Source organism: Fringilla coelebs (assembly GCF_963513975.1).
Source record: "Fringilla coelebs genome assembly, chromosome: 22".
Classification (NCBI taxonomy): Eukaryota; Metazoa; Chordata; class Aves; order Passeriformes; family Fringillidae; genus Fringilla; species Fringilla coelebs.
The window spans coordinates 3,726,774-3,751,397 of NC_140048.1; the positions used below are offsets into that span (position 1 = coordinate 3,726,774).

The 24,624-nt window shown below is 59.1% G+C and overlaps 1 protein-coding gene across 3 annotated transcripts in view; it reads right to left on the reverse strand.

Annotated features, from left to right (window-relative positions):
- Positions 1 to 3,333: 3,333 nt before the first annotated feature.
- Positions 3,334 to 24,624, reverse strand: part of PAX7 (paired box 7) — a gene marked incomplete at both ends in the record, with an annotated part of 154,431 nt that continues 133,140 nt past the window's right edge. For 2 of the 3 annotated variants that reach the window (XM_084220226.1, XM_084220225.1), the window contains 2 exons: positions 3,334 to 3,449; positions 9,071 to 9,317. In XM_084220226.1, coding sequence (XP_084076352.1) covers positions 3,334 to 3,449; positions 9,071 to 9,317 — 363 coding nt within the window. Of the gene's footprint in view, positions 3,450 to 9,070; positions 9,318 to 17,487; positions 17,554 to 24,624 lie in introns of all 3 variants that reach the window. The other variant, XM_084220224.1, reaches the window with a different exon arrangement.

A 24,624-nucleotide genomic window follows, 5' to 3' on the forward strand; every position in this document is an offset into this window, starting at 1 on the left:
AAAATCCCTCTGGGAATGTGAGCCGGCTCTGCCGGAGGCGGGAAGCAAAGCTGGAGGGGGCCAGGTGTGGCTCTGCTGGGACGCTGGGAATCCAGGACAGGGGAGCTGGTCCAGGTGGCTGCAGGGACAGTGGCCTGGTGGCTCGTGGTGAACAGGCAGGGGGCCAGGCAGAGGAGGAACCCAGGGAGAGGTTCCAGCTGCCAGAACATTCCAGCTGGTTTGGGAAGGGCGGGAGAAGAGAGAACCAAGGAAGCCTCCTTCAGCAGCCTGGAGCAGCCACGGGGACCCTTCAGTGCACAAAGGCAGAAAATCGCTGTGAAAGCAAAGATCTGAGGGGCTCAGGGTGCCACAAACCCCGACAGCCCACGGGGGACACGAAACTCTGCCCGTGGGGGACACAAATCTGCTCATGGGGACACAAATCTGCCCGTGGGGGACACAACTCTGCTCATGGGGACACAAATCTGCCTGTGGGGGACACAACTCTGTCTGTGGGGGACAAAACTCTGTCTGTAGGGGACAAAATTCTGTCTGTGGGGGACAAAACTCTGTCTGTGGGGGACACAAATCTGTTTGCTCTTTGTGGGGGACGCGACTCTGCCCATGGGGGACACAACTCTGCCTGTGGGGGACACCAAACTCTGCCCGTGGGGGACACAAATCTGCCTGTGGGGGACACAAATCTGTCTGTGGGGGACACAACTCTGCCCGTGGGGGACACAACTCTGTCTGTGGGGGACAAAACTCTGTCTGTAGGGGACACAAATCTGTCTGTGGGGGACAAAACTCTGCCCGTGGGGGACACAAATCTGCCTGTGGGGGACACAAATCTGTCTGTGGGGGACACAACTCTGCCCGTGGGGGACACAAATCTGTCTGTGGGGGACAAAACTCTGTCTGTGGGGGACACAAATCTGTCTGTAGGGGACACAAATCTGTCTGTGGGGGACAAAACTCTGTCTGTGGGGGACACAAATTTGTCTGTTGGGGACACAAATCTGTTTGCTATTTGTGGGGGATGCAACCCTGCTCGTGGGGGACACAACTCTGTCTGTGGGGGACACAAATCTGCCCGTGGGGGACACGAATCTGCCCATGGGGGACACAACTCTGTCTGTGGGGGACACAAATCTGCCCGTGGGGGACACGAATCTGCCCATGGGGGACACACCTCTGTCTGTGGGGGACACCAAACTCTGCTCATGGGGGACATCTCTCTGCCTGTGGCCACCACGCCTCTCACACTCAGCTCCTGCCTCATCCCAGGCTGGCTTTCCCGACCCTCTCCTGGCCAAATCTCCTGGCCCTGCATGGGGAGGTGAGGGGGGAGCTCTGCCCCGCTGGGAATGCTCAGGGACCCCCGAGGGGCAGCACAGCCCCCAGCCAACAGGGAAATGTGTCACCCCGGGAGGGCAGGGCAGCAGAGGTGACCTGGGGGTGCGGCTGGGCTTGGACAGTGGGGACAGGAGGGGACACAAAGGCGGGAGAGGAGAAAAGTGTGGGGAGAAATTCAGAGAACAGGGTCTGGGTTAGAGGGGGGAATGAGGGAGAGGCTCCAGCAGCTGAGGAAGGGACTGTGGGACTGGGCTGGGGATGGATGGATGGATGGATGGATGGATGGATGGATGGATGGATGGATGGATGGATGGATGGAATCCATGGATGGATGGATGGATGGATGGATGGATGATGGATGGATGGATGGATGGATGGATGGATGGATGGATGGATGGACGGACGATGGATGGATGGATGGATGGATGGATGGATGGAGGATGGATGGAGGGAGGGATGGATGGATGGAGGATGGATGGATGGATGGATGGATGGATGGATGGATGGATGGACGGACGATGGATGGAGGGAGGGATGGATGGATGGAGGATGGATGGATGGATGGATGGATGGATGGATGATGGATGGATGGATGGATGATGGATGGATGGATGGATGGATGGATGGATGGATGGATGGATGGATGGATGGGTGGATGGATGGATGGATGAAATCCATGGATGGATGGATGGATGGATGGATGGATAGATAGACAGATGGATGATGGATGGATGATGGATGGATGATGGATGGATGGATGGATGATGGATGGATGGAATCCATGGATGGATGATGGATGGACGGATGGGTGATGGATGGATGGATGGATGGATGGATGGATGGATGGATGGATGGATGGACGGACGGATGGAGCCAAGCTTTCTCCCGGCAGTGAGAACAGGGAATGCCTCAGGAAGATGAATCCCATCCCTGCAGTGTGGAGAGGGGCAGTTGGGAGCCCCTTCCTGTCCTGGCTGCTGCAGGAACCCCTCAGCTCCTCTGTCCTGGCTCCCCGTCCCGGGCAGGGCAGCCCCTCCAGGCCCAGCTCCGCTCCCTTCCAGGCCTCTCCCGTGGCAGAACCCGGCTCTGCCCAGCGAGTTCCTGGTCCTGCCCTCTTGTCTTTGCTCTTGTGGCCAGCTCAGGGACAGCAGGGCCACCAGGAGCCCTGTCCCATGTCCCCAGGGTGTGTCTGCAGCCCCTCCTCATGCCAGGCCAGCGCTGTCCCCGCTGCCACCGCTGGTGACACTCGGCTCTGGATTGTCCCTCAGAGGAGCAGTGAGTGTCGCCCATGCTCTTCCTCTCCGCTCCTCCTGCAGCCGTTTCTCTTTTCCAAAGGTCCCAGGCTGGCTGGAATTCCACCCCAGCCCTGCTTAGCAGCGATCTGGGAAGCCACCTGTGAGAAGGGGGGGAAAGCTGGGCTGGGGAAATTTGCTGTCCCTTGAATAAATGTTTTTCTGCTTTCATTTGTCTTTGCAGTTTGTTTGTTTGTTTGTTTTTTAAACAAGTCCTTATTTTTGGTCCATAGGTCTTCCGTGGTCCCAGTTTACATCACCCTTAATGCTCAGCTGGGTTATTCCTTCCTATACAACATTCACCAAATTTACAGCAACGGAAAGAAAAGGAAACAAAATGAAACTTTTTCTTTTCCTTTACAAAGAAAAAAAAACCCCAAAGCGCTCAATTTGGCTTTGACTACGCCAGCTACCTAGGGAATGGGAAGTCCAGGAGTGTGGGGAATGTCGTGGCCTTGGAGGGAGGGCTGGACCAGGGTTGATAAATGCAGCCAGCCCGCGGTCTCTGGCCACAGGAGGAGTCAGGCCCCGAGGCCGGACCCGCCTCTGGAATGTTCTGGGGGAGCCGGATCCTGGGAGAGCTCCCCCGCGTTTCCCATCTCCTCGGCAGCTGGGGCAGATCGGGGCAGGGAGGATCCCTGGGGCCGGCGGGGGTCTCCAGAGGTGCCTGGCGTGGGGGGCTCCAGGGGTCCCTGGCGTGGGGCTCTCAGTAGGCCTGGCCCGTCTCCACCGGCAGCAGCCCCAGCACGGCCGAGTGCTCGCCCAGCTTCATGCGGCGCTGCGTGGACAGGCTGACGTTCTTGGCCAGGTAATCCACGGCGGCTGCGGGGGAAAGGACAGTGAGGACACGGGGGACACTCGGTGAGGACACGGGGGACACTCGGTGGGGACATGGGGGACACTCGGTGAGGACAGGGGGGACACTCAGTGAGGACAGGGGGGACACTCAGTGAGGACACGGGGGACACTCAGTGAGGACAGGGGGGACACTCAGTGAGGACACGGGGGACACTTGGTGGGGACACGGGGGACACTCAGTGAGGACACGGGGGACACTCGGTGAGGACACGGGGGACACTCGGTGGGGACACGGGGGACACTCGGTGAGGACACGGGGGACACTCAGTGAGCAGGCTTTCAGCCCCACAGGGCAGCACCAGGGGCCTCCTGCTCTGGGAAGGGGGTCAGAGCTGGGATGGGGCTGTCACACACACCAGAGACCTCCTGATCTTTTGGGAAGGGGGTCAGAGCTGGGACAGGGCTGTCACACACACCAGGGACCCCCTGATCTCCTGGGAAGGGGGTCAGAGCTGGGACAGGGCTGTCACACACACCAGGGACCTCCTGCTCTCCTGGGAAGGGGGTCAGAGGCAGGATGAGGCTGTCACACACAGCAGGACCCCCCTCCTCTCCCAGGAAGGGCTCAGAGCCGGGCTGGGGCTGTCACACACACCAGGGACCTCCTGCTCTCCTGGGAAGAGCTCTGAGCTGGGACGGGGCTGTCACACACACCAGGGACCTCCTGCTCTCCTGGGAAGGGGGTCAGAGGCAGGATGAGGCTGTCACACACAGCAGGACCCCCCTCCTCTCCCAGGAAGGGCTCAGAGCTGCCTGGGGCTGTCACACACACCAGGGAGCTCTCCTGGGAAGGGGTTCAGAGTCAAGCTGGAACTGCCAGGAGCTGCTGTGGGGCTCAGCACAGCCAAGGGGAAGGGGCACTCTCAACTCTCTCCAGGAACACCTGAAAAGAGCTAAAATGCCACACGGAAAAGGGGGGTTTTGAGGGAGCTGCCTGGAGGTTTGGGCTAAACCTTCCAGGCTGCCGCTCTGGGCGTTGCTGGATGTGATTCCAGAGATTTCGCTGGAGGCTGCCCAGCTCTGGGCTCGCACCTGCCTCAGCCGCTGCTGAGTCACGGCTGGGAGCCCTGCCTGCCTCCCTCCATCCCACGGAAACCTCTTCCCTCGCTTCCATCTGGGAAGGGAGAGCAGCTCCAGCCCCGAGGGGACGGCAGGTCCCAGCTCCGCCGGCTGCCCCGGGGTGAGGGGACAGGGCTGGCACAGGACGGTGACACTGCTCATTAGCCGGGCTTCAGTCAAAGTCCCCCTCCGCGCCTCTAATGGCCCCAATTAGATTAATCAGGAGCTGGCAGGAGCTGCCCGATCGCTGCCAATGAGTAAACAAATCTCAGCCATCAACGTCCTGTCAGCGGCGGGCCCCAGAGGAGCCCCTTCCACGCACCAATCCTGATTAGACTTGGCAGATCCATTAGAATTCCCTTCACGCTCCCGCGTTCCATCACCGGCATCATTAACGCGGCCCCGGCCTCTGGGAGCGGCGGATCCGCCGGCCCCGCTCCCCGCCGGGCGGGATGGAGCGGCTCTGGGAGAGGGAGAGACCCGGGATAACCCACCGGGAGCGGGAGAGACCCGGGATAACCCACCGGGAGCGATCCGGGATAACCCACCGGGAGCGGGAGAGACCCGGGATAACCTAGCGGGAGCGGGAGCGATCCTGGGATAACCCACCGGGAGCGGGAGCAATCCAGGATAACCCACCCGGAGCGATCCCGGGATAACCCACCGGGAGCGGGAGAGACCCGGGATAACCTAGCGGGAGTGACCCGGGATAACCCACTGGGAGCGGGAGGGATCTGGGATAACCCACCGGGAGCGATCCCGGGATAACCCACAGGGAGTGGGAGAGACCCGGGATAACCCACAGGGAGCGATCCCGGGATAACCCAGCAGGAGCGATCCGGGATAACCCACCGGGAGCCTGAGGGATCCCGGGATAACCCACCGGGAGCGATCCCAGGATAAATCACTGGGAGCAGGAGCAATCCAGGATAACCCACCGGGACCGATCCCGGGATAACCCACCGGGAGTGACCCGGGATAACCCACCGGGAGCGATCCCGGGATAACCCACCGGGAGGGATCCGGGATAACCCACCGGGAGCGGGAGCACGCCCGGGAGTGCTGGGTGCGCTCCCTCCGCCTTCCACCGCGTCCCTCCCCCAGCTCTCATCCAGAAGTTTCCCTGGTATTTCAGGGATTTCAGCGCTCCGGGTGTGCGGTGGTGGCTCTGTCCCCGGTGTCACCCGCGCTGGGGGAAGGAGGGGGGCGAGCAGGTGGAGCCCACAAAATCCTGGAATCGTCAGGGAGGTTGGAAAAGCCCCCCGAGATCGCCGAGTCCAGACCTTAGCCCGGCACTGCCCGTGCCCGAACGCTGTCTCCGAGCACTGGATCCATTTTTGGGGACAGTTCCAGGGCTGCCATCCCCCTGGGCAGCCCATGCTGAGCCCCTTTCCAGGCAGGAATTTCCCCCAGATTCCAACCTGAGCCTCCCTCGGCGCTGTTTGAGGCCGTTTCCTCTTGTCCCGTCCGGTTCCCTGCGAGCAGAGCCCGAGCTCCCCCAGCTCCAGCCTCCTGCCAGGCTGGGAATTCGACGGCAATCCCAAACAACCCCAACCATTCCTTTCGGGAAGAACCCAGAGGCACCAGGGGATCCCCGGCCAGAAATCAGGGACGGGGTTTGTTGGTTTAACGGGGCAGAAGCCAAAATAAACCCAGAAATTTACGGAAGGTGTTTGTTTGTTTAAGCGAGAGGGAAAGCGAGGCTGGGTTTGTTTGTCTAAAACTGGGAATAAGGAGAAGTGGGAGGAGAGGGATTCTGTGATTCCCAAATCCTGGGATTGTCCCATCACGTGGAGCTGCCCCAACCCCGTAACCCCCATTCCTAGAATATCATTTATATTAATTAAATTATATAATTTATATAGTTTATATAATTTATATTAATTAAATTATATAATTTATACAATTTATATTATATAATATAGATACTATAATAATTTAATATATTATAGATAACATCATATATAATATTATGTTTTATAATGTATATTATTTATATACCATTTATTACATAACATTATATACACCATGACATTATATATAATGCAAACGGTACTTTGTGTTATGCAATAAATATATTTTATCAACATACCATTTATTACATAACATTATATACACCATGACATTATATATAATGCAAACGGTACTTTGTGTTATGCAATAAATATATTTTATCAATATACCATTTATTACATAACATTATATACACCATGACGTTATATATAATGCAAACGGTACTCTGTGTTATGCAATAAAGATATTTTATCAATATACCATTTATTACATAACATTATATACACCATGACATTATATATAATGCAAACTTTGTGTTATGCAATAATATATTTTATCACCTAAAAATACTTTAGATGCTCTCGTGCCGCACCAGAGAAGGAAGGAGCGCCTGGTGTGGATAAATGACCCCGCGGGGTCACCTCACGCCGACGGGCGTTAAAACAGAATTTGAAGGGAAGTGAAAAACCCAAAAAGGAGGAGGAACTGGAATTATCCGCAAAGCACAACAGGCACCGGGAAAGGCAGGAAAAAATCTCGTTATCCCAAGGTCAACTGCGCGCGAGGGGCGGCTCTGGGCAGCGCTAATTACCGAGGCGAACCGCGGAGAGCTCGTCACCGACGGGGCGACAGAAACGGGCACGGGGGGCCCGGGAAACGACACAAACCGTGCGAGCGAAAATTCCTGCGGCAGAGCCAGACAAACCCTCCTTTCTCCTTCCCCCTCTCCGCCGAACGCAGCTCGCCCCCTTATTTTATTTTTTACACACATGGGTGTGACTAACGCCTCGCCCAAGGGAATCTTTATTGGAAATACATGGTATCGGAATTTGTTTAAGATTTTTATCAATAGCACGTGTGTCCAGCCCCGCATCCAGAAGCGAGGGGAAGGTCGAGGGGTCACAGATCAAACTCCCGACAAACAAAAAGAGGAGGGGCGGGGGGGCCGCTATTGATCCCGTCTGCCGCCACAGCCGGTTCTCATTGAGGCCGCGCGTTAAGGACATTAAAGGGCTGTGACAGAGCGGGCCCGGAGCCGAGGCCGAGGGAGGAAAGGTCACCGAGGACACGCTGCGGGCAGCGGCAGCGCGCCCGCAGGAAGAGGATGCACCTTTAACCCTCGCGGGTCAGCGGCGCTGCGAGCGCCCCGCGGCCGGGACAACGCGGCAGGTGACAACGGCCCGGCCGCGGGGTGTGCCTGTCACCCGGCCGGGGTGTGATTGTCACCCTGCCGGAGTGTGATTGTCACCCTGCTGGGGTGTGCCTGTCACCTGGCCGGGGTGTGCCTGTCACCCTGCCGGGGTGTGATTGTCACCCTGCTGGGCTGTGCCTGTCATCCTGCCGGGGTGTGATTGTCACCCTGCTGGGCTGTGCCTGTCACCCGGCTGGGCTGTCCTTGTCACCCTGCCGGGGTGTGATTGTCACCCTGCAAGGGTGTGGTTGTCACCCTGCTGGGGTGTGCCTGTCATACTGCCAGGGTGTGATTGTCACCCTGCTGGGGTGTGATTGTCACCCTGCCGGGGTGTGATTGTCACCCTGCGGGGCTGTGCCTGTCACCCTGCCGGGCTGTGCCTGTCACCTGGCCAGGCTGTGCCTGTAACCCTGCCGGGCTGTTCTTGTCACCTGGCTGGGCTGTCTCAGTCACCCTGCTGGGCTGCTCTTGTCACCCAGCCAGGCTATCCCTGTCACCCAGCCAGGTTGTGCCTGTCACCCTGCCGGGCTGTCCTTGTCACCCTGCCGGGGTGTCCCTGTCACCCTGGCCAAGCTGTCCCTGTCACCCAGCCAGGTTGTGCCTCTCACCCAGCCGGGCTGTCCTTGTCACCCAGCCGGGCTGTGCCTCTCACCCAGCCGGGCTGTGCCTGTCACCCTGCCGGGCTGTCCTTGTCACCCAGCCAGGCTGTGCCTGTCACCCTGACCAAGCTGTCCCTGTCACCCAGCTCGCACTGGCCAGGTTGTCCCTGTCCTCCAGGCAAAACAGCACCCCCTGACCGGGGTGTCCCTGTCACCTCTGGCTGGGCTGTCCCTGTCACCCAAAAGGGACACCACCCCTCTCTCTGACCAGGCTGTCCCTGTCACCCAGCAGGGCCAACACCCGGGCCACGCTGTCCCTGTCCAAGGGCAGCCCTGGTGACAAAGGCGTTCTGCAGGAAAAGCTCCCGGTCCCGGCCTGGGGAGGGCAGGGCAGGGCAGGGCAGGCAGGGCCGCGCTCAGCTCGGCTTTACAAAGCCCAGCTTTCCTGCGGCTGGGCAGGGTGAGCCAGTCCCGGTGGTTTGGGCAAGGCGCAGGGGCTGCGAGCTGCCCTTTGCTGACAGAAAATTTCACCTCAAACATTTTACCCGAAATTCGCCTGCGAGGGGAGGAGCCACCCCTGAGCGGATTTCACTTCCAGCTGGACAAACTCCCCGAGTCTCCCACCCGACGAGGCAGAACCTGGGTGCACAAATCCAACCCCCAGCCGGTCCCTCCCTCGCTCCGGCCCTTCCCGGGGAGGGGGAATCGCTCCCAGCACTTACTCTGGCCGTACTGGCCGTACTGGTAGCCGGCCACGGGGTCCACGCTGTAGCTGGTGGTGCTGTAGGTGGGGGGACAGTAGGACTGCGAGGTCGGGAGGCTCTCCACGGACTTGATGGAGTCGCTGCGCTGGCTGCAGCTGGCCGAGATGGAGTTGGTGCTGTCCAGGCCGCCGTGGAGGGGAGAGATGGAGAAATCGGCCTGGGGCTGCGGCGGGACCCCGCTGGGGTTGCTCAGGATGCTCATCACCTGCAGAGACACCGAGGCACCGTCAGGGAGGAAAACGGCCACAAAAACGGCCCCAAAACCGGCCCCAAAACGCTGCTTTGGGATGGACAGCGCCCACACGGGGCTGGCCGGGCGGGAGAGCCGAGCTCTGCTCCCCCAAACCCCGCCGGGGCTCCCCTCGGAGCCCTGAACGCGGAGAATGCAGCAATTCCCCTCAGCCCACTCGGGTTTTGGGGATATTTTGTTGCCCTGCCAGGGATGAGCAGAGGGGCCACGGAAAAGCAGGAGAAAAATCCCAATTTTCCCAAAGGGACGGTGAGGAAAAATCTTCCTGTTCTTGGGAAGTCGGGAGTGCAAAGGTCCCCGAGCAAAGCAGATCAAACCCTCGCTGCCTTTGATGCAGCTCCAGGGGCTGAAACGTCCGAGATCTCTTTGCCCCCAGAAGTTAAAGGGTAACAGGTCCCGGTCCGGCTCCTTTCAGTGCTCCGGTGGAAAATGTAATTGAATTTGCACACAAAAAAATCTTCCTGCTTTGAGCCCTGAACCAGATGAACTAATTGGGTTTTTGTTGGTGTTTTTTTTCTCCCCCCCCCCTTTTTTTTAGCAAAAATGCCAGATTTGTTCCCGGGGCTGGGCTGGGGCTGAGGCTCTGCCCTTCACACGGGGACCCCGCTCCCGCCAGGGATCAGCAGAATTTCCCCGGGGTAATTCCGAGTTAAGGGTGGAAAGGGCTGGCCGGGGAAGGGCCGGGGGTTCCTGAAGCCTCTCGGTCGTGTCGGAGCCGCCTTGGGCTGGGGCGGGGGGAGCGGGGACAGGGGACGGTCACCTCGGGGGGCCCGGCCGGCGCTCAGATGCCGAGCGGCTCCAAATCTCCGAATTTAGCATAACCTTATTGACATCAATTAAAGTGGCAAATTGGAAATATTTGGAGCCTGGCAAGTGGTAAAATGAGCCCTTTATCCGCCAGCAGCGGCCTGGTGAGCTTTTGTGCCGGGGCTGCATTCTCGGCAAGGACACTGGGGGGGTTTATGGGGCCGAGCTCCCCTTCCCGCTCACCCCGACACCTTCCCGGCCCCTCCTCCCTGCCCCAGCGGGCTCCGGGGTGAATGCCCAGCCACGAGCTGGCCTCTGCTTTCTAAAGCATCTCCTCCTCCCCCCGGAAGGGCTCGGCAGCGCTGCAAAGACGCTTTGCCTGCATGGAAAATCCCCTCCCGGCTCCGCTCCGGGAGAAGAATTTGTCCGGGAGGGGAACTCGGCAGCGGGGGGTGGAGGGGGTTGGGTAAAATCCTGGAAAATCCATCTAACCCCGAGCTCGGGGCAGGGCTGGGCGTGGGGCTGGGGCACGGGAGGGAGGTTTGAGTGAGGGAAGGGCTCGTTCCCCCCATCCCTGGCTCCTTCACCCCCATCCCGGGCTCCTTCACCCCCATCCCGGGCTCGTTCCCCCCATCCCTGGCTCGTTCCCCCCATCCCTGACTCCTTCCCCCCATCCCTGGCTCCTTCCCCCCCATCCCGGGCTCCTTCCCCTCATCCCTGGCTCCTTCCCCCTCATCCCTGGCTCGTTCCCCCCCATCCCGGGCTCGTTCCCCCATCCCTGGCTCGTTCCCCCCCATCCTGGGCTCGTTCCCCCATCCCTGGCTCGTTCCCCCCATCCCTGGCTCGTTCCCCCCATCCCTGGCTCGTTCCCCCCCATCCCGGGCTCCTTCCCCCCATCCCGGGCTCCTTCCCCCCATCCCTGACTCCTTCCCCCCATCCCTGGCTCCTTCCCCCCCCCCCATCCCTGGCTCCTTCCCCCCATCCCTGACTCCTTCCCCCCCATCCCTGGCTCCTTCCCCCCATCCCTGGCTCCTTCCCCCCATCCCTGGCTCCTTCCCCCCCATCCCTGGCTCCTTCCCCCCCCCCCCCATCCCTGACTCCTTCCTCCCATCCCTGACTCCTTCCCCCCCATCCCTGGCTCGTTCCCCCCCATCCTTGACTCCTTCCCCCCATCCCTGGCTCCTTTCCCCCCATCCCGGGCTCCTTCCCCCCATCCCTGGCTCCTTCCCCCCCATCCCTGGCTCCTTCCCCCCCATCCTTGTCTCCTTCCCCCCATCCCTGGCTCCTTCCCCTCATCCCTGGCTCCTTCCCCCCATCCCGGGCTCACTGACCTCCTCCTCCTCCAGGCTTTCCAGCCTGCACCGAGCTCAGACTTCTCTGCTGCTCCCCCAAAGTTAAACCCGGCTCAGCTGCCCCCACACCGAGCTCAGCAGAGCCTCGATCGGCTCTCCACAGCCTCGCTTAATCCCTGCCCCGAGGTGCTCTCATGGGATTGCTCCTAAAATGCCCTAAAAATGTCCCCGTGGTGCTCCCCGGCCTGAGGGCTGGGGATGAAGAGAGGAAAGTGAATTTAACACTCCGGAGAGTGGGTGAATCCAGGACCGGGGTGCTGAGCTGTCCTGGGGGTGCAGCACGGACCCCTCAGGCTCTGCAGGGTGGGGAAACCACGGAAGGGCAGCCTGGGGGCTCTTCCAGCTGCGGAGTTATTTGTGGGCTCCCCCTAAAGCCCCCAAACCCTGACCTGGTTCAGCCCCAACCCCTGGGTTCAGCTCCAGCCTGGAGCATCCCCTGGGCTGGCGGAGCTGGGTCTGGGCGCTGAGGGACACCAGGACCCTCACCCAGAGCCGCCGGACACGGCTGGAGCGAATTCACGAGCAGAACGGGCTGTTTGAAACAACAAACGCGCAGAAAACGCGGGCGCGGGGGCTGTGAGCTGTTTCTGGAAGCTCTGCCCTCTCTCCTCGCCCTCGCTGAGCTGTCCAGGCCCGGCAGTGCTGCCTGGCCGGGGCTGGGAGCCCGCCCAGCCGGGCCCGCAGGTGCAGAGAGGATTTCAGGATTTCAGGCGCGGGAATGGCTCCGGGAGCGGCGGGGTTCGTGCCGCTCTCGCTCCCTCCCGGCCACGGCCCCGCAGCGCCCCAGCTGCTTCTGATTACCCCGAGAACAGAACCGGCTCCCCAAGGCGGGGAGAGCCACATTAACACTTCCTTTTAGGAAAAAAAGGGGGATGTAAAGCAAGGCTGGCAAATGAAACCCAGATTCACACTCCAAATTCAGGGAGCGGGGGGGGGATGCTTCCACAAATCCCGCTGGAAAAAGGAATTGGCTTTACCCGGTGGGAATCGGGAGCGGGGCCGGAGCTCCCTGTCCCTGCTCCCCCTCCGGGGACACTGCCCTGCCGAGGGACAGCTCGGGGGCCGAATTTCCCTCTGGGAATCCACCAGGACACCGGGATTCCTTCCTAGCCCTGCGGAATTCCAATTCCTGCTCCCCCTCGGGGATCTCTGCAGGGACACTGCCCTGCCAGGGACAGCTCAGCCCAGCCCGAATGGGACAGGAAGGGCTGAATTTCCCTCTAGAATTCCACGGGAATCCATCAGGACACCGGAACTCCCTCCCAGCCCTGCAGAGTTCCCTGTCCCTGCTCCCCCTCCAGGATCTCTGCGGGGACACTGCCCTGCCGAGGGACAGGAAGGGCCGAATTTCCCTCTGGGAATCCACCAGGACACCGGGATTCCCTCCCAGCCCTGCCGGGGTGGGGGATTCATCCCAGCTGGATGTTCCTGTGGATTTGGGGTGGCCGAGGAGACCCTGACAGCTCAGCTGAGCCCCGAAACTCTCCAGTCCCTCTCCAAGAACGCCGGCCATGGGAAGCCCCTGCCCTTCCTGGGCAGGCTGAGGGGGATTTGGGGCTGACAATTCCCTTCCCAGAGGGGCTGAGGGGGATTTGGGGCTGACAATTCCCTTCCCAGAAGGGCTGAGGAGGATTTGGGGCTGACAATTCCCTTCCCAGAGGGGCTGAGGGGGATTTGGGGCCAGGAAGCCCCTGACCTTCCCAGAGGGGCTGAGGAGGATTTGGGGCTGAGCTCCCTGAGCTCTGCACAGGCTCAGCTGAGGGCAGATCTGACTTTCCCCAGCCCAGGACACGAAGGGGTTTGGAATATTGAGAGGATCCCATTCCATCCTTCCACCCAGCCGGGCAAACCCTGCAGAGCCCTCACGTCCCTGGACTTCTCCTTCCAGCTGCAGAAACTCATTTCCCAGGCCACTTTTGAACTCTGGATCCCCTCCTCAAGAATGCAAAGTCCTTCTCCCTTCCCTCTCTGACCTTGCTGCCTTCTAATTTATGACTTCTTGGTGCATTATCATCCCTGACTAAAAATCAATGCCCGCTCCACATCTGCCGGGGTTTATCTGCAGGGGGATCTGCTCGCTGTCCGTCAGCGGCACTGACAGCGGGACCGTCCCTCTCCCTCCCTCCCAGCCCCATCCTCTCCCTCCCCCTGGCCCAAATCCATCCTTGGGCTCACACTCGGAGCCCACTCTTGCCTCGGGCCTCGTCCCCTGCCTTCCCCGAGGTCGGGACGAGCGGGGAGAGGTCCTGGGGCGCGCACAAAGACCCTCCTGGATGAAAGCAGCGGCTCCCCCCTCACCTCCTGCTGCTGCTCCCTCCCTCCCCACCCTCCTCAGCAGCTCCCCCCGCTCCCCCCGGGACGTTTCATCGCTCTCTCCCCTGCTATAAAAGGAGGGGAGTTAAAAAAATGTAATTAATTCCCTCCATTTCTGAGCTGGCCCTCGGGGCCTGTGGCCGCGGAAGCTGCGGCGGGGGAAATGTGCACCCTTTATGATAAAGGAGCGGCTCTGGGGAGGGAAGCACAATGAGGACCTTCCAGCTGGGCAATCAGGAGCTGCTTTTGGGGCGCAGGGGGCCCGAGGGGACCCGCTGATGGGGACAGATAACAGAGGGACAAGGGCAGGGCAGCAGCCGAGTTTGGGCCAGGCCTGGCCCTGGCAGAGCTGGCGGCGGCTCCTTGGTGGCTCCTGAGAGCCACGGGACAGCCCAGAGTGACCACGGCACCTACCCTGTGGGATAGCCCAGAGTGACCACAGATCCTGCCCTAAAACATCCCAGAGTGACCACAGCTCCTGCCCTAAAACATCCCAGAGTGACCACGGCTCCTGCCCTGTGGGACATCCCAGAGTGACCACAGCTCCTGCCCTAAAACATCCCAGAGTGACCACAGCTCCTGCCCTAAAACATCCCAGAGTGACCACAGCTCCTTCCCTAAAACATCCCAGAGTGACCACGGCTCCTGCCCTGTGGGACATCCCAGAGTGACCACAGCTCCTGCCCTAAAACATCCCAGAGCGACCACAGCTCCTGTCCTAAAACATCCCAGAGTGACCACAGCTCCTGCCCTAAAACATCCCCAGAGTGACCACAGCTCCTGCCCTAAAACATCCCAGAGTGACCACGGCTCCTGCCCTAAAACATCCCAGAGTGACCACAGGTCCTGCCCTAAAACATCCCAGAGTGACCACGGCTCCTGCCCTGTGGGACATCCCAGAGTGACCACAGCTCCTGTCCTAAAACATCCCAGAGTGACCACAGCTCCTGCCCTAAAACATCCCAGAGTGACCACAGCTCCTGCCCTAAAACATCCCTGGAGTGACCACAGCTCCTGCCCTAAAACATCCCTGGAGTGACCACAGCTCCTGCCCTAAAACATCCCAGAGTGACCACAGCTCCTGCCCTAAAACATCCCGGAGTGACCACAGCTCCTGCCCTAAAACATCCCAGAGTGACCACAGCTCCTGCCCTAAAACATCCTCAAAGTGACCACGGCTCCTGCCCTGTCCCAGGAGCTCCCCAGGATGCCCAGGTGACCCCTGTCAGCTCCTGGACACTGCAGGGACACACCTGGGGACATCCATGGACAGACCAGGGACACACTGGGCACACATCTGGGGACACATCTGGGGACACATTCAGAGACATCCATGGACATCCAAGGACACATCCAGGGACATCCATGGACATCCAGGGACACACCAGGGACACCCATGGACACATCTGGGGACACACCAGGGACACCCATGGACACATCTGGGGACACACCCAGGGATATCCATGGACATCCAGGGACACACCAGGGACATCCATGGACATCCAAGGACACATCCAGTGACACCCATGGACACACCCAGGGACATCCATGGACATCCATGGACACACCCAGGGACACCCATGGACACACCCAGCGACATCCATGGACACATCTGGGGACACACTCAGAGACATCCATGGACATCCATGGACACAGCCAGGGACATCCAGGGACATCCAGGGACACCCATGGACATCCAGGGACACACCAGGGACACACCAGGGACATCTATGGACACACCCAGGGACATCCATGGACATCCATGGACACACCCAGGGACATCCAGGGACACCCATGGACATCCAGGGACACACCAGGGACACACCAGGGACATCCATGGACACACCCAGGGACATCCATGGACATCCATGGACACACCCAGGGACATCCAGGGACATCCATGGACACACCCAGGGACATCCAGGGACATCCAGGGACATCCATGGACACACCCAGGGACATCCATGGACATCCCGGGACACACCCAGGGACACCCAGGGACACATCTGGGGACACACTCAGAGACATCCATGGACATCCATGGACACAGCCAGGGACATGCAGGGACACACCAGGGGCATCCAGGGACACATCTGGTGACACACCAGGGACACCCCAGGGACAGCCCGGGAAGGGCTCCTGGCCCTGTGACTCCTGGCCCTGCTGCTCTCCTGGGAACGGGGACAGATGGGGACAATCCTCCCTGGCTGGCAGGGAATGGGATCCGCTGGACTTTTTGGGGCCACACCGGGCAGGAAGCCCCGGGAAATTCCCTGCAGGGGAGGCTGAAATCTGCCCGGCCTGCAGCTCCTGGGCTGTGCCCACTTCCCTTCCCCAGGCACGGCAAACCTGCCTGCCGGGAAACCCGCTGGATCCCCGCGGTTTGGGGAGGACAAAACTCCCCGATCCCCCCGGGGGAGCTCGGTCACCTCCACCCCCGGCTGCTCCAGCTCCTCTCCAGGTCGTGCCCTGCCCTCCCAGGCAGTTCTGGGGGGACCCAGCTCCATCCTGCCCGTCTTTCCCTCTCCCCCTGCGCGTGGCAGAAGGAAAAACCCTTCCCCACATTAATGCTTTTTGATCTCTGTGGATTCATTTCCACTTGGCGGGAAGAGGAAGAGTCGATTATTCCACACATACATTAAATGGGAACAAAATGAAGAGGTGACTGTAGGACGGCTGAAAGCCGAAGAAAGAGTTAGGAGGAGATAAATACACTTTCCCCAAAGATCTCCACTTGAAAGGAGGATAAATATATGCAAATATGCCCCTAGGTAGGACTAAAATGACTTGTGTAGCAATCGCTAACACTGCACTCACAAAACCAAGCAATTAATTTCGAATATTTTCTAAATCACCGCAGCCAGCCGAGCTGGATCCCAGCGTTCCAAACCGAGCCCCCGCTAAATTTGCTTTGCAGATCCAGAGGGTGCTTCACTCTCCCTGCACCGGGAAAATCCCTGATCCTGTCCCTGCAGCCCCGCGCCTGCCAGGCGGGGTTTGGAGCCAACCGGAGCCCGTGGTGGGGTCTGGGGGCCGGGGGGTGCTCCTGAGGACCCTGCAGGTGTCCCCCACGCCCAGCGATTCCCTCCGGGGTGACCTCGCTGACCTCGAGCTCAGCCCTGCTCCCTCGGGTGTGATCACTCGGATTTTGGGGGATTCAAGGCTGGCAAACCCAGGGCTGACCCCCGGCCTTGCCCCCCGGGTGTTCATCCCCCCTCCAGGAGCGAGGGGAGCAGTGGAGGAGCCCCCAAAACCCCACGGCTCCTCCTGACACAGGCCGGCTCCAGGGCTGCTGCTGGGGAGCTGCAAAATCCCAATTTCCTACCCCAAAGCTCGGCTGGAAAACGTGTGGGGAGCTGGGAACGGAGCACGACGAGCCTGAATCCGGCATTCCCGCACCCCCGGGACACCGGAGCGGCCCCAAACAGCGACCAACCAAGCCCGGCCCGGCCGCGGCGCCTTCCCGCAGCCCCGAGGGCCGCCCCGGCAGGGCGGGGAAGGGCTCGGGGACACGGCAGGTGACATGGAGATGAGCGCCTGTGCCCTACGATGGCCCTGCTCCGCTGGATGGATGGGAAGCCGCTGCACAGCGACGATGGAGAGGGCTCGGGGAGGTGCCGGGGGTGGGATGGAGCCAGGGATGCGATGGAGCTGCGGCACGGTGGCTGCGAGCGAGGAGGAGGAGGAGGAGGAGCGGGGTGGGAGGTTGTTACCTGATTGTTCAGGGCTATGGTGAGGTTCCAGCGGGAGCACTGCATCTTGTTTTGGGCACCCTGCTTCTGTAGGGATGTACAAATCACAGACAAGGTCTGAGGAAAGGCGCTGAGCTACGCGCAAAGAGCGGGGAGGGCTCGGCCCGAGGGGGATCCCGCGGGGGAATCGGGAGCACCGCGGGGTCAAACGTCCGCTGAGGGCTCCGAGAAATCCCACGGGAGAACGGCAGGGGAGGAGCGGGAATCGCGTTAAAATCTGCTTGGTCTGGGGACATGACACAGTCCCTGGCTTGGGACACCAAAATCTGCTCTGGGACACCAAAATCTGCTCTGGGACATGAGCCATTGTCCCTGGCTTTGGGACACCAAACTCTGCCTTGGGACACCAAAATCTGCTCTGGGACACCAAAATCTGCTCTGGGACATGAGCCATTGTCCCTGGCTTGGGACACCAAACTCTGCTCTGGGACATGAGCCATTGTCCCTGGCTTGGGACACCAAAATCTGCTCTGGGACACCAAAATCTGCTCTGGGACACAAGCCATTGTCCCTGGCTTTGGGACACCAAACTCTGATTTGGGACACCAAAATCTGCTCTGGGACACCAAAATCTGCTCTGGGACACGAGCCATTGTCCCTGGCTTTGGGACACCAAACTCTGATTTGGGACACCAAAATCTGCTCTGGGACACCAAAATCTGCTCTGGGACACGAGCCATTGTCCCTGGCTTGGGACACCAAAATCTGCTATAGGACATGAGCCATGGTCCCTGGCTTGGGACACCAAACTCTGCCTTGGGACCCCAAAATCTGCTCTGGGACACCAAAATCTGCTCTGAGACACCAAAATTTGCTCTGGGACACCAAACTCTACTCAGAAACACGAGTTACAGTCCCTTGCTTTGGGACACCAAACTCTGCTCTGGGACACGAGCCATTGTCCCTGCCTTGGGACACCAAAACCCCAAAATCTGCTCTGGGTCACGAGCCATTGTCCCTGGCTTGGGACACTAAAATCTGCTATAGGACATGAGCCATTGTCCCCGGCTTTGGGACACCAAAACACCAAAATCTGCTCTGGGACATGAGCCATTGTCCCTGCCTTTGGTGTCCCTGACACCAAACTCTGATTTGGGACACCAGCCATTGTGCCCATCCTTGGGACACCAAACTCTGCTCACAAACACGAGCCATAGTTCCTGGCTTTGGAACACCAAACTGTGCTCTGGGACACCAAACTCTACTGTGGGGCGCCAAAATCTGCTCTGGGACACCAAATTCTGATTTGGGCACCAGACTCTGCTTTGACATGAGCCATTGTCCCTGCCCTGGAACACCAAACTCTACTCCAAAACACGAGCCATGGTTCCTGGCTTTGGGACACCAACCTCTGCTCTGAGACACCAAACTCTGCTCTGGGACACCAAAACCTGCTCTGAGACCCCAAACTCTGCTCTGAGACCCCAAACTGCTCTGGGACACCAAACTCTGCTCAAAAACATGGGCCAAAGTCCCTGACTTGGACACCAAACTCAGCTCAGGGACACCAAACTCAGCTCAGGGACACCAACCTCTGCTCTGAGACACCAAACTCTGCTCTGGGACACCAAAATCTGCTCTGAGACCCCAAACTGCTCTGGGACACCAAACTCTGCTCAAAAACATGGGCCAAAGTCCCTGACTTGGACACCAAACTCAGCTCTGAGACACCAAACTCAGCTTGGGGACACCAAACTCTGCTCTGAGACACCAAACTCTGCTCTGGGACACCAAACTCAGCTCTGAGGCACCAACCTCTGCTCTGGAACACCAAACTCTGCTCTGAGACACCAAACTTAACTCTGGGACACCAAACTCTGCTCTGGGACACCAAACTCTGCTCTGAAACACGAGCCATGGTCCCTGGCTTGGGACACCGAAATCTGCTCTGAAACACCAAACTCTGCTCTGAGACACCAATCTCAGCTCAGGGACACCAAACTCTGCTCAAAAACATGGGCCAGAGTCGCTGACTTGGACACCCAACTCAGCTCAGGGACCCCAAACCGTTCTTCCCCAGAGAAAAGCAGGAGGCAGAGGCTTGGCCAGGCTGGATCCCCAGGCAGCAAACACAGAGGTGTTTTGTGGAGGGGGGCTGGGGGAGGCCAGAGGGGTGCCAGGCTGTGGACGGCGATTCACTGTGCGGGGAGCACCAGGAGGGGCTGGAGCCAGGAGCAGAGCGAGCCCCTGCACACCCCGAGCTGCCCAGGGCTCCGATTTCCCGGCACAGCTCCCTCGGGGAAGGAGCAGTCTGCGCTTCACGCCCACCAACGCCGCCCCTCGCCTCGTCAGCACCGACCGCTTCCCTGATTTCATCGGGATCCTGAGACATTTGACAGAGAAAAGCCATCGGGATGGAGCCGGATGTGCTGCTCAGCATAAGAGGGCGGAGAGAAAATGTTTCTAAAATCATGGTGTGTTCAAGAAAGGCTTGGGAAATGTTGGGCCTTGTGTTTGCTGGGTTGTGCAAAACTGCACCTGTGTAACCGGTGTGTGATAAATGATATAATTGTTAGATGTGATGATTGATGAGGAATTAGATATAATTATTGTGTAATTGTAAAAAGAATTATGAGAAACTATGCTCAAGGGTTTGAGGGGGATCGCAAGAAACTCATGCTTGGGTGAAATCAATGTATACAATAGAACAATGTAAGTTTAATAATTAATATGTAAGTTATATAAGGATGGAATATAAAACATGTTCATCCCAAACCCACGGCGGAGTCAGATTTGGCTCTGTACCCCTGACACCAAGAGCTCTCCAACAAAAGCATTTGTATAAAATCATTCTGTGTTCCTGAACGAGCAAAGGGAGCTGGCCCAGCCTCCCGATTTTTGAGTCACCACGAGCAAACTCCATCCTGGTGCTGCTTCCACCCTCCCCGCGTTTAACCTTGCATTTCTCCGTGAATATTCCCAAGGGAGAAATTTTCTGGGTGGGATAAATTTTCTGGGTGGGAGAATCCCCCTGGTGGAACGGGAAGCATCTCTGGGACACTTCACCCCGAGTATCCAGGGCAGGAACACCGATCCTTGCTCGTGGAATTTTGGGACAAAGTCACGTGGGAGGGAAAGCAGGAAGGGAGAACCATGGAAAACTGGAATTCCCAAATGCTTCCAGACCAATGGAAGGAGTTGGGGTAGGTTTGGGGTTGGGAACGGGTCAGGCTTGTGGCTTTTGTTCTGCATTTTTGGGTCCGTTTCTGGGTCGGCTCAGCCCCGCTGGGGAAGGAGGAGCCCTGGGGGCTTGGTGAGGGCTATAAAACGCCAAGAAAGGAGCAAACACACCCAAGGTTCCCCGTAAAACTGCCCAAAACCGGTGGCTGTACTGTCAGAGCGGCACTGGGGGGTCTCAGCAAATTCCAAGAATCCACGGCAAGGTCCCCTCGTCACCTCCCCCCCGTCCCTCCTCTCCCTCGCTCCGCTCCCATTCCCCATCCCGGCGGTGCAGCCCCCGGGCCCCCGATGGAGCCTCCAAAGGAGATTTCCTGGGATGGTCTGAGCCTGCTGCAGCCCCCCCTGCACCCGGGGAGTGCGGGGGAGCCCCTGCCCCTGCCTCTGCCCCTGCCCCTGCCCCTGCCCCTGCCCCTGCCCCTGCCAAAGGAGCCGCACCACAAAAATCCCCAGCGGGGCCCAGCCGGGCTCTGGCCCCGGACGAGGCAGCTCCGTGTGCTGAATGATAGCCCCGAGGACTCATTGATAGCCCCGAGGACTCATTGATAGCCCCGTAGGTTCATTGATAGCCCCGTGGGCTCATTGATAGCCCTGTGGGCTCATTGATAGCCCTGTGGGCAGAATGATAGCCCTGTGGGGTCATTGATAGCCCCGTGTGCTGAATGATAGCCCCGTGGGTTCATTGATAGCCCTGTGGGGTCATTGATAGCCCCGAGGACTCATTGATAGCCCCGTGGGGTCATTGATAGCCCCGTGGGTTCATTGATAGCCTCGAGGACTCATTGATAGCCCCATGGGCTCACTGATAGCCCCGTGGGCTCATTGATAGCCCCGAGGACTCATTGATAGCCCCGTGGGTTCATTGATAGCCCCGTGGGTTCATTGATAGCCCTGTGGGGTCATTGATAGCCCCGTGGGCTCATTGATATCCCCGTGGGCTCATGGATATCCCCGTGGCCCATTGATATCCCCGTGGGTTCATTGATAGCCCCGTGGGTTCATTGATAGCCCCGTGGGTTCATTGATAGCCCCGTGGGCCCATTGATAGCTCCGGCCCCGCCCCAGGCTCCCTGTGCTGAGGGTGATGCCTCAGGATTTGAGATTTTGTATTTCCCGTGTGTTTGTGACCCTGCAGCTCTTTGGTGTGGAACTCCAAACTCCACAGGCAGTGCCAGCTGCTGTTCTCCCGTTTGGGCAGACACAACAATTCCTCTCCAGGCCTGGCACTCAAGGACACCCCACTGCCTCAGGCCTGAGAGATTAAACAAAAGGGGGAGCAAACCTGGGGTGAATGACTTCATTAGCTGAGGCTGTAATGGGAGGATTAACCCCCAATATGCAAATGGACCAAACTTACAGAAGTGTGACCCGTGACCTCACAAAACTCACAAAACCCTCGACCCGCGGTCCATTTTTGGGTGCAGCCCCTGCGGGGCTTTGTCTGCCCGGGATGCACCTGAGGGCCCTTCAGTAAATACAAGCGCTTTTTATTCCCTTCATTTTATTCCCTTCATTTCGTCTGGCTCCGGTTTTAGGTAGCCCCAAAAGGCATCAATAGCCGCAGCCCTGCCCCGGGCTCCTCTCTGCCTCCCCCGCACTCTCTGATCTATCGAGGGCTGTAATCAGTTAAGCCCGGCTTAAGCGCGGTGTAAGAGACACCCGCTCGGCCCGGCCGCTGCCCGCGGGGCTCGCAGCGCCGGCCCGGAGAGGTCACGGCGGTGAAACGGCGCTGACGGCCCGGCAAGTGCAGCGAGCAGCCGGAGGGAAGGGAAAATCAGCAGCGCCGAGCTCCCTGCCCGCTCCCTGCCCGCTCCCTGCTCGCTCCCTGCTCGCTCCCTTTCCCGATTCCCGGCTGTTTTTAAGGGAAGGGTTTCTCTTCCCAGCCCGCCCCAAATCCTGAGCAGGATCCCGGGAGATCCCGGCAGCTCCTCGGATCCGGGTGGGTTTTCTGGGGCTGCCACGGCGAGGGGGGATTTTTAAAATCAGGGCCTCTTTTTCCTTCACCCAAAGGAAAATCCCAGCTGCCGAATCCAAGGAAACGCCGCTCCCAGCCCTGCACGTGCTCTGCCTCCCGAGCCCTCTGTGCTGCTGAAACGCCACCAAACATGAGCCTCCAAATCCTCCCAGAAAAGCGGGAACCGGGGATGGAGGAGCTGCATCCACCGCGGGATCGCTAAAAGGGATCGTTAAAATCCCTTCCAAAAACCCAGCAGGCAATACCCAGAGTTTGTGGGATTTTCTCCTTCCAAGAGCAGCCCTGACACACCCTGGCCTGGTCACCCACTCCTAAATTCTCCCTGAAGGATCCCAAATCCCCTCCCGGCTGCCGAAGGATCCTAAATCCCCTCCCGGCTGCCGAAGGATCCCAAATCCCCTCCCGGCTGCCGAAGGATCCATCCCTGGTGGATGCAGCGGGGAGGGAAGCGGGATCCGCGCAGGAATCCAGGCTGAAGGAGCACCGATGTCGCAGCTCCAACGCCTCTCCTGCCCCCTGGCCAGGCTTTTCCCTTCTCTCCAGGACCGGCCATTCCCGGGAATGCCGCAGGGAAAAGGAGCCCTTTGTGTGCCCCGTTTGCCGCTGCTCCCGCCGGGCCGGGTCCCAACAGCCCCGATTCCATCCTGAGCTTCCCGGAGAGAGCCCGAGCGAATCTCCGGGCAGGACCGGCACCTCCCGAGGCGATTTCTGAAATCCCAGAGCTCATTCCTGCCCCCCGGATGGGAGAAACCCGGCAGCGTTCGCTGCCCTCACCCCAAATTCCACCTGGCCCTAATCCCAAACTCCGGGCTCCGAGCACCCCCGGCTGACCGGGCACCGCCCCACCAGGAATCGCCGATTTTGGGAATAAAACCCGACAGGGTTGATTAGAAACGGCGCAGGCACACAAAGAGCAGAACAAAACCTTCCCCCGCAGCGCTGAGAAAGGCCGGGGCAGCGGGGTTTGGGTCCCGGCCCTCCCCGGCTCCTCTCCGAAGCCGCTCGGAGGGAGTTTTCCTGCCCAGCTCGAGGTGCTGACTTCAGCAGGGGATGAGATTAATCCCTCCCGGGGTATCTCGGCTCTGCCGTACCTGGGGTGGCCGCGCAAAGCGCGCAGAATTCCCGGGGATTATTTATTTGTGTGCTCATCACAAGCGGGGGGAGCCTCGGGACAGCGAGGGGGGAAAGGAGAAGCAGAAGCTCCTGGGTTAGCGCCTCACTCGCCGCCCTTCCCGCTCCTGTGCCGGCACACTTCGAGTTTTTGGTCACCTCTGGAGGCGCTCCGAATTAAAATATCTTTTAGAATGAAAAAGCAAAGCCGCCACGGAGCGATCTGGATCATCAGAGCAACAAAACACCTCTTTTTAGACCTTTTGTTTTTTGTTTTTTGGGGTTTTTTTTGCCTCACGGACGCCATCGATGGGCTGCAAACAGATGATTTTGAGGGGAAGATGCCCTGATGGAAGGCGGCTGCTGCCTCACTGAAATCCAACCTTTTCCAAGGAAAAAACAGCCCCGCATCCCCCGCGCGGGACCCGCAGCGCGTCCCTCGCCCTCCCGCACACCCTCGAGAACTTTTAACCCCACAACTCCCGGCCGAGCCGCGAGGTTTTTATGAGAATCTCTTGGTGCAAAAGCTGCAAAAAGCGGCAAATCCTCGCTCTGTGCCCGTCCTGGCCGCGGCGCCAGGGGCAGGAGCGCGGCTCCCCCTCCCTCGACGGCTCGAGCGGAGTTTTGGAGCATCTCCTGCCGCAGAAGTTTAAAAGCACACAAGGCTCTGCAGATCCCGAGATAACCGCTGGAAAAGGGATTAGAGATACTTAGCGGAGGAGAGGGAAGACTCAGGAAGGGCTGATCATTTCCAAGATATGACTATTTAAAGATAATGATTGCATAAATTTAATTAATGCATTTTCATGCCGCAAATGGCCGTTTTGTAATTAATG